Source organism: Caretta caretta, chromosome 4 (assembly GCF_965140235.1).
Source record: "Caretta caretta isolate rCarCar2 chromosome 4, rCarCar1.hap1, whole genome shotgun sequence".
Taxonomy (NCBI): domain Eukaryota; kingdom Metazoa; phylum Chordata; order Testudines; family Cheloniidae; genus Caretta; species Caretta caretta.
Window position 1 is genome coordinate 97,663,223 of NC_134209.1, and position 14,326 is coordinate 97,677,548.

A 14,326-nucleotide genomic window follows, 5' to 3' on the forward strand; every position below is an offset into this window, starting at 1 on the left:
CAAACCACATTCATCCTCTTCAATGACTTTTTTTTTCTTTCTTGGACCATATTGCTGTCTGCCATCTCAGATTCTTAGGAATATGATAGAAATATGAAGTAAATATATAGTAATTAGATTAGTATTAATTACCAAATAATAATAATTATACTTCCTCCACACCCTGCAGTACAAGCAAGGTGTGGGGAAGAGAGAATCAGAGAATTGCCTGTTGAAGGTGAAGGGAAGGGAAAGATAGGGGAATGGAAGGAGAGGAGGAAAGGGGTGTACCTCACCTTGTTTCCAGGAGCTGAGATGTCTTCCCTCCCTGTTTCAGAGGGTGTTTCCACTGCTGCCATCCCTATCAAAGGCACACCTCAACTATTAAAGTGATCATTTGTTATACTGCCATAAATACAATCTTGAGTTAGTGATTTTCAAAAAGATATGTAAGTTACTTTTCAAATAGTCCTGTCTACAAAATAAGATATATTGGTAATGCCATTAATCAAAAAGTATTGTATATTTAACATAAAACATAGGAGGGGGATCTATATCCTGTGGACATAATGCAACATTTAATTTTGGACTCATTGAGTATTATATATATGTAGTGGGAGCAGAAGAGGGAATGCTTAGGCAATATTCTGTATAACTGTATACGCCCCTTCTTCTGAACCTCAGTTTAACTCTTTCTTGAACTACAGGCCAGTGTTCTGTCTTTTCTGAAAGCATTACAGAATTAAACTTCGGAGCTATTATATGCAAAACCCTGATAAATGTATGTTAATAATTCCTAGTCAGTTTTCAGAGTACTGTACACTTAATAAAGCAAACGTGAAATGCACACAATACACATTCTAAATAGTAAAACATAAATAATATTTGGAATACTATGAACAACTTTTAAACAAAAGCTATTCGACAATAAATCTACTCGTGTTCCTTATCCAGACTCTTCCCCTTCTCCCCATTTGTTGCTGTTACAAACATTCTAAATATAAGGTATCAACACAACATTTTTCTATACTTTAGCACAGACATCAAAACACAATGCTTCTGATCTTCTCTCAGAGGTGATTTCTGTAGTGTGAGCATACTATGGAGTGTGTCCATCCAAGGGATTTTTCAGAGCTTGAGAAATAGCAGCCTCCCAGTCCTTGCAAACACTTCAGAATTCAATCAGCAAACGGTCTGGGGATCTCCACAGCCAGCAGCCCTTGGGTTAATAGTTGACTGGTCCTCTCGGTTGCTCGTGAAACGGAAATCTGTAGCCTATATCTAAAGTAGGAGAGGGATTGGGTTCAGTATATGAAATATCTACTTCCTGGATCTCTAAGGTTTTCAGTGTATAGGGCATTATTTAATTTCCATAAGCCCAACAAAGGGCTTGTCTACACACATGTAATCTGAACTTCAGGGCAGTGAACAGCAGCGTGCAGTAAAGCTGTCATAAATATAAAGGGAAGGATAACCACCTTTCTGTCTACAGTGCTATAAAATCCCTCCTGGCCAGAGGCAAAATCCTTTCATCTGTAAACGGTTAAGAAGCTAAGGTAACCCCGGTGGCACCTGACCAAAATGGCCAATGAAGGGACAAGATCCTTTCAAATCTGTAAGGGGTTTGGTCTGTCTGTGTGATGACTTTGCTGGGAACAGATCAGGAATGCAGCCTTACAACTCCTGTAAAGTTAGTAAGTAATCTAGCTAGAAAATGCATTAGATTTTCTTTTGTTTAATGGCTTGTAAAATAAGCTGTGCTGGAGGGAATGTATCTTCATGTTCTTGGGTCTTTTTGTAACTTAAGGTTTTGCCTAGAGGGATTCTCTATATTTTGAATCTGATTACCCTGTAAGGTATTTACCATCCTGATTTTACAGAGGTGATTCTTTTACCTTTTTTCTTGAATTAAAATTCTTCTTTTAAGAACCAGATTGATTTTTCATTCTTCTTAAGATCCAAGGGGTTGGGTCTGTGTTCACCTGTACCAGTTGGCGAGGGTTGTTATCAAGCCTTTCCCAGGAAAGGGGGTGTAGGGCTTGAGGGGGGGTATTTTGGGGGAAGATGTCTCCAAGTGGTCTCTTTCCCTGTTCTTTGTTTAAAATGCTTGGTGGTGGCAGCATACCGTTCAAGGACAAGGCAAAGTTTGTATCTTGGGGAAGTTTTTAACCTAATCTGGTAAGAATAAGCTTAAGGATTTTTCATGCAGGTCCCCACATCTGTACCCTAGAGTTCAGAGTGGGGAAGGAACCTTGACAAAAGCGCTGCACTGTAATTCCCTGGGGTAGACACTTTAGGAGCAAACTAAATGGTTCATTAATGTATTCCAGTAGGAACTAGGAACCTGTTAGTATACTTCTGCAGTGTCCACATGGGATTTACAGCACAGCACTTTGGGGAACTCTGCTATTCAAATGCCTGTAGTCAAAACTGTGGGACAGTGTAGACATTAGCCTAAGTTAGAAACAAATTCACAAACCTCATTCTCTTTAAGACACAGTGCCAATTCAGAGAAATTAGATGGTACCTGAATGTAAGTTCTTCAGGCTCTGTAGCCTGTAGGGGTAACAAATGCTCTGCACTCTTCTCTAAGTCCATAAGACACACCAGCGTGGACCAAACACCATCCTAATATGGGGCTTCCTTGGTTAATAACACTGGAATAGCTCTGACCAAAGCGGTACAAAGATTGAGACCTAGCCCTTACAGCAGACACATTTCTTGGCACTGCATCAGTCAGCTACCTTTACTTCCTGTATTTTTAACCTTCCCCTCTCCCCTTGCTCTCTAATTGGCTGAACTCTCAGAGGGTGACTAGAAGGCAATATGCCAGCAAGGTTGTCCACAAAGAACTTCATATACAGCTACTGAGTATTTCTGGTAATTGCCACACCTTGTTCTGGAAGTTTCTGGGTGGTTCTAGCTGAGCTGCTTCAGTATCTAGTATGTGACTGTCAAGGTTCCTTCCCAACTCTGAACTCTAGGGTACAGATGTGGGGACCTGCATGAAAAAAAACCCTAAGCTTATTTTTACCAGCTTAAGTTAAAACTTCCCCAAGGTACAAACGATTTTTTTCTTTTGTCCCTGGACTTTATTTCTGCCACCACCAAGCGTCTAACAAATATAACAGGGAAAGAGTCCACTTGGAAACTTCTTTCCCCCCAAAATTCCCCCAAGCCCTACACCCCCTTTCCTGGGAAGGCTTGATAAAAATTCTCACCAATTTGCATAGGTGAACACAGACCCAAACCCTTGGATCTTAAGAACGATGAAAAAGCAATCAGGTTCTTAGAAGAATTGAAGAAAAAGGTAAATGAATCACCTCTGTAAAATCAGGGTGGTAAATACCTTACAGGGTAATCAGATTCAAAACATAGAGAATCCCTCTAGGCTAAACCTTAAGTTACAAAAAGACACAAAACCAGGAATATACATTCCATTCAGCACAGCTTATTTTATCAGCCATTTAAACAAAAGAGAATCTAACACATCTAACTAGATTGCTTACTGACTTTTTACAGGAGTTCTGATCTGCATTCCTGCTCTGGTCCTGGCAAAAAAACCAAAACACACACACACAGAGACAGAGAACCCTTTGTGTCTCCCCCCCCGGCTTTGAAAGTATCTTTTCTCCTCATTGGTCATTTTGGGTCAGGTGCCAGCGAGGTTGTCTTAGCTTCTTAACCCTTTACAGGTGAAAGGGTTTTTTTCCTCTGGCCAGGAGGGATTTAAAGGCGTTTACCCTTCCCTTTATATTTATGACAGTAACATACAGTTTACTTTTGGTTAACATTAATTACATAAGAAATGTATGGCTGGAAGGGACTTGAGAGGCGCTCAAGTCCAACCCCCTGTGCTGAGGCAGCTCTAAATAAGCATAGACCATCCCTGACAGGTGTTTGTAGAACCTGTTCTTAAAAACCTCCAATGACAGAGATTCCACAACCTCTCTTGGAAGCCGGTTCCAGAGCTTAACTACCCTATAGTTAGGTTAGATATTAGGGAAAACTTTCAATTTCCCTTGCTGCAGATGAAGCCATTACCTCTTGTCCTACCTTTAGTGGACACAGAAAACAAGTGATCCCTGTCCTTTTGTAAAAGCCCTTAGAATATTTGAAGACTGTTTCAGGTCCCCCCCCCCCAGTCTCTCTTTTTTTTAATCAAGATGAAACATGGCCAGTTTTTTTTTTTAAACTGTTCTTCATAGTTTGGTTTTTCTAAACCTTTTTATCATTTTTGTTGCTCTTCTCTGGACTCTCCCTAATTTGTCCACATCTTTTCTAAACTGTAGTGCCTGGAATTGGATACAGTACTCCAACTGAGGCATCACCAATGCTGAGTAGAATGGGACAGTTACTCTGAAACCTGTCATAAATAAGAAGGTAACAGCCGTGTTAGTCTGTATTCGCAAAAAGAATGGTAGGGAGAGTGGTCACTTTGGATAAGCTATTACCAGCAGGAGACTGAGTTTGTGTGGGGGGGGCGGAGGGTGAGAAAACCTGGGTTTGTGCTGGAAATGGCCCAACTTGATTATCATACATATTGTAAGGAGAGTGATCACTTTAGATAAGCTATTACCAGCAGGAGAGTGGGGTGAGAGAAGGTATTGTTTCATGGTCTCTGTGTATATAATGTCTTCTGCAGTTTCCACAGTATGCATCCGATGAAGTGAGCTGTAGCTCACGAAAGCTTATGCTCAAATAAGTTGGTTAGTCTCTAAGGTGCCACAAGTACTCCTTTTCTTCTTATTTATGACACTCCAGTTAATACACCCCAGAATATTAGCCTTTTCCACAACTGTATCCCATTGTTGACTCGTATTCAATTTGTGATCTACCATAACCCCCAGATCCTGTTCAGCATTACTACCACCTAGCTAGTATCCCCATTTTGTAGTTGTGCATTTGATTCTTTTTTTCCTTCCTAAGTGTAGTACTTAACACTTGTCTTTATTGGATTTCATCTTGTTGATTTCAGACCAATTTGTCAAGGTGCTTTTGAATACCAATCCTGTCCATGGAAATGCTTGCAATTCCTTCCAGCTTTGTAGTCATAAAATTTTATAAGCATATTCTCTACACCATTTTCCAAGTCATTTATGAAAATATTGAATAGCCCTCAACCCACAGCTGACCCTGTGTGACCATGCTAGATACAACCCCCAGTTTGATAGTAAACCATTGGCAGCTACTCAGAAGTCTGATCTTTCAACCAGTTGTGCACCCAGCTTAGAGTAATTTCATCTAGACCACATTTGCCTAGTCTGTTTATGAGACTATCATGTGAGACTGTATCAAAAGCCTCACTAAAGCAAACCTGATACAATTTACAATCTAAGGGTTGCAATTTGAGTAAAATAATAAAGTGCAATGTACGGTAATATAAAGATAGTGATGTATACTAACAGAAAACAGTGATACAATGACTCTTCAGAATTCTAAAGCAGCTTTCTCATCTTCATGTTTCTTCTTTTCTTTGAACTTAACATTTTATAAACTTGAATAATATATATTCACTTATTTATGCATATGCTCTTAATACGTTTACTGCTACATATCTTGTAGTTACCCCAGTTATCTTGTAGTTACTTTTTCATACCCATTAGGCAGAAAATCAAATAGTTAATCCATATTAGAAATGTATTCTGATAAATTAAATTCCCTATCCTTTTCTAGTTTCGATTATTGATTCTATCTATTTCCAGATTGATTATTTTCTGAAAATAATTAAATGAGGAATTGTATATTATATTAAATATATTATATTTAAATTCATAAGGAAACTATGAGAATTTATTTAAAAGTTCCTGGGATATTATATTTAACAAAATAATAATTAAACAATTGCAGAGCACGTGTATATATGTATGTAGTGGATTGCAGTTGTTACAGCAGGAGTTGGGCTATTATATGGGAAGTGTGTGTGCAACATACATATGTAACCAGGGAGACATTTTTCATATAACTAACTGAGCAGTATCAGAATAAGGCAATAATTGGGGAGACTTAATTTTGGCAGCTGATTTTCAAATGCTATAACACTACTTCTGGACCTGGAGTAAAAGCTATTCTACTCCATTGCTATTTGAAAGGGGATTTTCAGTAGCAAAAACTTCATCCTACCAAATGGTGGGTGGCATCTGAATATCTTGTTTGACATATTATTGTTACAATCTGTTTAACTTCAACTGAGTTCCTATGTTCTCTTGAAAACTCCACCCACTCAGCCCCTGGGTTGTGGACCATGTTGTGGATCATGTTGTCATAGCTTGATGTACACCTAATTAATCACAGAAATGAATTTGAAGCAGTATTTTTTTTCTTTAGGGGATTCACATTCATGCAGCTAGAACTAAACAAATGACCATTTAAGCAAAACAAACGGATATGCCCACCTTCTTTTCCGATGAAGTGAGCTGTAGCTCACGAAAGCTTATGCTCAAATAAATTTGTTAGTCTCTAAGGTGCCACAAGTACTCCTTTTCTTTTTGCTTCTTTTCCTTTATGCCCTCTGTATCTATGTTCCTCAATTTCCAACAAAATTAGTGTAATACAGCAGATGGGGATTCTCTAATTGTGCTTCTGTTGTATTAATGGTTATCGATTTGCCTAGACCTGGAAGAACTGAGTAATTACACAGTTTAACACTATAAATAAGAGCAGGTGCAACTGTAAATAGTCCCTGATTAACAATTTCATTTTAAATGTTATAACAGATTTCTGTAGGCAAATTACTCCCACTGGTAAGGAAGTGTACTTTTTTATAATACAATTTACTACATCTAGTACTTAATTATACCAACAATAACAAAGACCCTTACTGTGCCAAAAACCTCAAAATATATTGGTCCTTACTAGCAAAATAACAGCAGTAAAACAAATGAATTGTTATTGGAAAGCTTCCTTGTGAAGCACAAATGTAAATTATAGCTTTCAATGCTGTGCTTGTTTGTCATGTACTATATCAGAAGAGGAAGGTTGACACAAAGGGAGAAATCCCAGTGTTGAATGTTAATATAGTACTGTGTTTAATGCATATAGCTTTCAACATGAAGCATTGTTACTTGCCCCCTATAATACGGAAATTCTAAATGAAATAAGGTAGCTTAATCTTCTAGTCTGGAAGACGGCTAAAGGACAAGGGTTAAGAGTTGTCTAGATTGCATGCAATGAAAATGGTACTTTTTTTTTCAAATTAAGAAATAATTGTGATTTACTATATGAGAGCTGGGGTGAATAAACATGGAGCACCTTAATTTCCTGAATAAAGTAACAAAATAATGGTAAATTAGAGCATTTGGTGTTCGCCATTGTTCCAGTACTAAATATTACCACTGATCCTGGAAGCTATTCTGGAGGAGGCTCTGGAAATCAGGGAAGATTAGGCTGCAGAATCTTACTGATGCATCACAACTCCTCCAGCTTTTTCATGTAAGAGTTAAAATAGAGTTGAGGGGGAGAGCTCTACAGAAAGAGGATCGGAACAATTTAGAGAGCAGAGGAAATCCAGTGGAGTTGTGGAGGGACTGATGAAAGCATTAATATGAGAAGCAAGGGTAAGGAGGCAAGAGGCAAAACTGAAGCTGAAAGATCTACTGAAGAAATCCTTTGTTTATATATAGAGAGAAATTTATTGATGGCTTCAGAGGAGGCAAGAAGAGAGGAGACCAAGGAAGAGGTTTGAGAATGGACCAAAGAGAGGCAGTAGGCTTTCAGGCTGCATTGAAGTTGTTGTGCATTTATTTGATCTTCAGAAGAAGAATGTAGCCATCTCAAAGCACTCAGTTAAAAGAAGTTTACTGTTACTGTAAGTATGAAATCAAGCAGGAACAGATAGCACTAATCTCTGGTACTCTTGGTGGTAATTTGATTAAATCTGAGTCTTATCCCATAAAAGAGAGTGGTTGAAACATCAGCTAGCCTTTACAATAGGCTGTGAATTTTGAGACGCACCATCTCCAGATGTCAGCAGTTAGAGTAGAATTCATGAAGGTGATCCATGGGCCAAAGTAAATTAGTGGTACAAAATTATGGGTATTAGTGTTACATGTATTAAGTGCTGACAATATGCAAGGGCAAAATGTTCAGCTGATACTGTAGGGATGTGGGGGGAACAAATGTATTTTTCCAAAAAGAAGGAAGTTGGAGTAATCATGATGTGGTGATCACCACATGGATGGTGGTATAGAGGAATGGTTGAAGGAAGATATCTAGATATAGATTTGTGAGGGAAGAAACATTCAGATGTGAGCACAGTCTGGGTTTGAGTGGATAATGAAATTTTGAATACCTCTGGGAGCTGCTGGTGCAAATGTTCCCCTCCTGAAGTATGACTTAGATAGCTATAGACATCTTGTCTAACATAGCATTTATTGTTAGGAAAGGTAGGGCTTCCCAGAGAGCTCAAATAGATGAGAAATCTGTATCAAACAGAGCTGCACTAGCCAGTTGTTACATCCAACACTGTTCCAAAGGGATTTCAAACTGGGCACAGCTTGGGTTGGTGAGGGACATGGAGGAATCAAAGATGATTCCCAAGTTGCAAGTCAAGAATGAGAGCAGAATAGGACTGTAAGAATGCAAGCTGTTAGAGCCAGGGAAAGGCTGATATTGTAGACTTAACAAATGTATACGGAGAATGGAAAATAAGGGACCATGCATTCAAGAAGAAATGGTGGTGCAGTGGTACAGTACTCCCCTTCTGTCTTGCTATGGAAGTGAGTTAAAGAGAACCAAAAAAAAAAATTTAAAGTATCACTCCATGTCCCATCCATCTGTAGCACTCTTTCTCGTAGGCTCCACTTAAGTGACTTGTGCCCAGCAATTTCACAATTGTACATCTCCACCTAGAACTTGCCAGTGCTACTTGTTATACATGTAGTCAGGTAGTAGACAGCAATGTAAAGTATTTCTTCAGCATTTCAATGCCTCCCATTCACTGTTGGCCTGGACATCAAAGAACTGAGCTCAGGATTCAAAGTGTATCCCTGGCATGGTTACAAAGCTGAATTTATTGAAAGCAACTACTGATTGAAGTTGGAGGAAAGGAGGAGAGACTAGCTAAAGGGTGACCTCTCTGGAGTGAGTGGGATAATTGATCTTAAAGAGTATCTGAGAGAGAATAGAAATCACAGTAGATGCATAGTGTGTGGGAAGTAAATATGGACACTAACATTTCCAGTGAAAAGATTAGGAAAAAAGCTGAGTGGTAAATAATGAATGAAAAATAGTTAATGGGTGGAAATAGCTAATAGACTAATATTAAAGTTGAAGAGTAGTGGAAGGAGAAAGAGGTACTCGAAGGCAGAGCAGATATAGTGGAGACACACTAAATTCACACGTGTGTATATAAGCCTTAGAGAAAGCAGTACTACCCTGGGCATTACTTACTGTATCCTCTAAAGTCCTTTCCACATGAGAATGGTATTTCATGTGTAACTTTCAACTTTTAGACATGCAGGATGAGAATGGAGCCAAATCTGCATTCATAGATAGGATCAACACAGATAAAGGAAAGCATCACAAGAATAATCAAAAAACCTGGCACTTGCTGTTTGTTTTGTTTTTTCCCCAAGTCTAATTGTTCATGATTTTACTGTGTGGCACCCATTGCCTCATCAACATGACTGAACAATAAGAGACCTTGGCATGTGGATACATTTTTCTAAACTGCACAAAATGATAACTTTGGGGAAAAACAATTAAATTCTCAATTCATAGCTTATTAACCATAATCTTGTTTGACTCAGAAGCCTATTTAGTTTCACTAGATACCTTTAGTTTCACTTTCCCCCAATATTTTCTCTAAATCATATTAATTGACCAGGTAAAAATAGTCACACTGCTAATTTCTTCCGTTTTCCAAAGTAGGGCCCAAAACAAGCCTAAACTGTTTGTTTGTTTGTTTTTTCAGTTTGAGTTTAGTAAGCCACCTAGTGTGGCATTTAATTCCATAGTGATCTCCCTAATGGGCTGAACAATATTTCCTCTGTCATGTATAAATCCCCTAAAGGATTTTGAACACAAGTAGGGTGTTATGGATACAATTTATCATACCCAGATTGCCCCATTCCATGAGGGGGCTAGAGAGTCAGAAAAACTGTGGTGTTACACCTGCAGGGTTTCCTGCTAAATTTACTCTCCAGAAGTAGAGGATTGGAGCCCTGAGTAACTTAGAGCTTCCAAATCATGCAGATTTGAGTGGAAGTGACCAGTTAACTCTGTCTCCTTGGGACAGTTCCTGTGTCTGTTTTGTCCCACTGGCTCCCTTGTCCTGTTGCAGCACAGCCCTTGCAAGAGTAATGCTGCCTTTGGTTGATTCCACTTGTAGTACAGAAAGGAGTCAGATGGGGGATATTCTGCCCGAAAAAGCATTTACACCTGCTGGAGTATCGTCTGGGTGAGAACTATAGGATATCCATTGGCCTAACAACCCAGGTTAGTAAGGGACAATGCTATGGAATGCTAACTTTTTTTTCTCTACTCCATCCCACTCGTCCCATTCCAATACCACACAGAGCACCTTCAACGCACGGCTGCAACAGAGGTGTCCACAAGTTTTAAGGGAATGAAAGACCATGCTGTGAAGATATTGCCTAATTTCCATATAGCCAGTGGGCAATCCATCCGTGTTCCCTCTGCATGCATACATGGTCTATGTCCTCTACTACACTAAATGCAGCAAAATTAACTCCTTGCCATTTTCCCTGGGTTAATTTTGTGGCCTTCAGCTTCTGTGTCTTCCAGTAACAGACGACATTGGGTATTGACACTTTTTTGTTTGATATCATTTGAGAATGGAAAGTGTTACCATGGTGATAAATATATTTTATCTGTTGGTGAAAATTTTTCCATGTTTCATTGTCTTGGATTTTTTTTACTGGTTCTATTTTGGTTTTCCTTTAACACTTGTATGTCCAGATGCAGGAATTCTGAATGGTTTATGTCACTATGAATTATGTGTTTCTTTAATTTTGTCAAGAATTTGTGGTCATATGTTTTTGGTTTCGATGGAAACAAGCATGAGACTACAAAATCAAATATATATATAATGTTGTATTCTGAATAATAGCTTTGTTTTTATGAAAACAAATACCACTATAAAATTGTTTACAAAATTGAATATGTGAGCATGTACTGTAAATTGGATAAATTCATGCTTCAATCTCCAATACTACCATAGAAAAGCTTGTACATAAAGTAGCAACATAAGATACAATTTCTTAGTGCTGCAGTGTATAATTTTCAAAAGTGTTCAGTGTTGGCCTAACAAAGCTTCCTTTAAAGCTCCTACTCATGAATAGGCAGGGCTAGGTTTTCAGGATGTAACAACACTGTAAACTGTCATAAATTCAGAATAAGGTGCAGTTGTATAGGTGGTTCCAAGCACTAATTAACTGAAATAGTTAAAGAATTGCAATTTACCTATTAAAATAGGGAAGCAAGATTTTTGTGCACCCAAAATTACACTTTTCTTAAATTATTATTGTAAAATAAAGTCCTGCTCCTTCAGTGGGAAAAGTTAAGTATGTGGATAAGTCTTATGATTTACTGGGGGGCTTATGATTTACTGCTGGATCAACAGCATATCCAAAATATCAGATTTTCAGAAAATGAAAAGAAATCATAGAATATCAGGGTTGGAAGGGACCTCAGGAGGTCATCTAGTCCAACCTCTGCTCAAAGCAGGACCAATCCCCAAATAAATAAATCATCCCAGCCAGGGCTTTGTCAAGCCTGACCTTAAAAACTTCTAAGGAAGGAGATTCCACCACCTCCCTAGGTAACACATTCCAGTGTTTCACCACCCTCCTCGTGAAAAAGTTTTTCCTAATATCCAACCTAAACCTCCCCCACTGCAACTTGAGACCATACTCCTTGTTCTGTCATCTGCTACCACTGAGAACAATCTAGATCCGTCCTCTCTGGAACCCGCTTTCAGGTAGTTGAAAGCAGCTATCAAATCCCCCCCCTCATTCTTCTCTTCCGCAGACTAAACAATCCCAGTTCCCTCAGCCTCTCCTCATAAGTCATGTGTTCCAGTCCCCTAATCATTTTTGTTGCCCTCCGCTGGACTCTTTCCAATTTTTCCATATCCTTCTTGTAGTGTGGGGCCCAAAACTGGACACAGTACTCCAGATGAGGCCTCACCAATGTCGAATAGAGGGGAACGATCAAATCCCTCAATCTGCTGGCAATACATCTATGGTTATTTGGGATGTATAAGTCCCCACGTATCCTCGAACATGGAATTTTTCTGCAGAAGTCACCCATTAACATAGAACTATACTCCAGATCTAACCTCTCATTTAAATATTTGTTAGTCCTTATGGTTTTGAGGAAAACGTTCCAAACGTGAGTCAGCTGTAACTAACGTGGTTCTGTCTGGCCTGAAACAATAGCACAGGATGATATAACTTCCCTATTCATCTCAATGAGGTATTGACCCAAAGACCCAATGATAACTTCTCAACTTTTGTGCACTATTTCATTACTGACCACTTTACTACAGTACAATGTTTCTGCTAAGGTACTTGTCCATTATCTTGGAATGCAGTCCCAGATACTTGGTTGGATGCAGTTGGCACTTAGTTGCTGAGTGGGGCAACTAGGATATCAAAGCACTGCCCCTTCTCAAACTGTAACCTCCACTTCTGCCCACAATGGGGAGAAGGTGTAATACTCTCCCAGTGGAAAAAAACTTAACCGACTCCTTTTTGTGCCTACAACCTGGATTGCCTTTTCTACCTTCAGAAAGCCAAGAGCACCACAGCACTGCTACCAATGCCTCCAACTGTATTGCCTGGCACAGTCTAGCTATATTGATGTCCGTGCATCTTTTTTCTTTTCAGGATATGGGCAGTGTGGGGCAGCATAAATGAGTGCATCTTAATATCACAGTTTCAGAAGTGAGTGTTTTGATTGTTAATCTAGTGAATTAAGTATGCAAATGACTCTTTCGGTCTTTATTTTTCTGCAGAAGTTCTGCCCTGCTACTCTAAAGAACTGGTGAAGTGAGTGGGGCCATGGTTCAGCTTTTATGTCCCCTATGCCACAGAGTACACAGGGCACCAGACACGGGACTTGCGGCAATGACTTTATGCTGAGAGAATAATCTTTTGACTGCAGTATTATTGCACGAAAAGAAGATGTCGTTCAGTAGGATCTGAAATCTTCTGTTTGAACAGCCTGCATAATTAGATTATGGTAGGAATAATTGTTTGATCTGGTGGATATAGCATAAATCTCTGATTAGAAACAGATGTGCACACAGTTAGAGCCATGATGGCTGACTCTTGTGTTGCAGAAAGAGAGAACCAAAACACAGTAACCACTGTATAACACAAGAGTCAACATAAGCTACTATTTGAGAAACTATACTTGCAAATTCACACAAACATTCAATACTCTGCTCAATATATTCAAATATGCTCCCCATCCCCTCGCTTGCCAAAATGGGCACAACATCTAGATGTACTTGTAACTGGGCCTTGGGTTATTCCCCCCACAAACCAAGTCTTTGGTGGCTTGCATTTTCTTTCTGAATAGTGTCTGCCAATATTTCAACACTTACCTTGGAAGTGGTGTGTTGGCAGCAAAATCTGACTTAGGTGATGTAGGTTGTTCAGCATACTTGCTTTCTAGTCTACCTTATTGGTTGTTGCTTCAAGCTGGGGCACTGATGTTGGAACAACTGGCAGCAGGGGAATTGTACTTCTTTTGTAAGCCATGGAGATACCCCTGAATCTCACAACCGGTCAGTGTGGTGGTGCCAAAACCTATTGCATGCCATTTGTAGAATATAGGGCAAGGGACCTTTTTGCGCACTAACAAAAGCAATCTACTGGGTCCCCGATAATCATGTGCCATCACTGATCCACTTTTAGCTGGTCCCTCTCATCATAGCTTGCATTATTTGATGACTCTTGACTTCTAGACACAGATCTGGCTTTAAGTCCAAGCATGATCTGAGACTTTAGCCAGGAAACAGTGTTGCAGGTGTTTGGTTCATCGTGGCATGTACTGCAATATGCTAGCAAGAAGAATGCTAGCTGCTGCTGGAATGGCCTCTTGTCTGTCATGTATTGTAGGGCTTGCTTAAAAGTTTGTACCAACCATTCAGCCAAGCCACTTGTGGCTGGGTGGTATGGTACCAAGGTGATATATCTAATACCATTTTAATTCATGAGCATCCAAAATTTCCAGGCTACACTGCGTTGTGCTGGCTGTCCAGGTCTTGCAAACAAGCTTAAGTTATTCTATTGCCTGAGCAGCTGTGGTGGTCTTTATGCAAAAACCTGCCAGCCGTTTGGAACGCGGATCTACCATGCCTAGATATAGCCTTCCC

The 14,326-nt window shown here is 39.4% G+C and overlaps 1 protein-coding gene across 3 annotated transcripts in view; it reads left to right on the plus strand.

Moving 5' to 3' along the window:
* Positions 1 to 14,326, plus strand: part of SGCZ (sarcoglycan zeta) — an 834,522-nt gene that overhangs the window by 372,200 nt on the left and 447,996 nt on the right. The window contains exon 1 of one of the 3 annotated variants that reach the window (XM_075127889.1): positions 13,064 to 13,185. The exons of the other annotated variants lie outside the window; for them this stretch is intronic. Coding sequence (XP_074983990.1) covers positions 13,183 to 13,185 — 3 coding nt within the window. The 5' untranslated portion in view covers positions 13,064 to 13,182. Of the gene's footprint in view, positions 1 to 13,063; positions 13,186 to 14,326 lie in introns of those variants that run through there. 3 annotated transcript variants of the gene reach the window in all.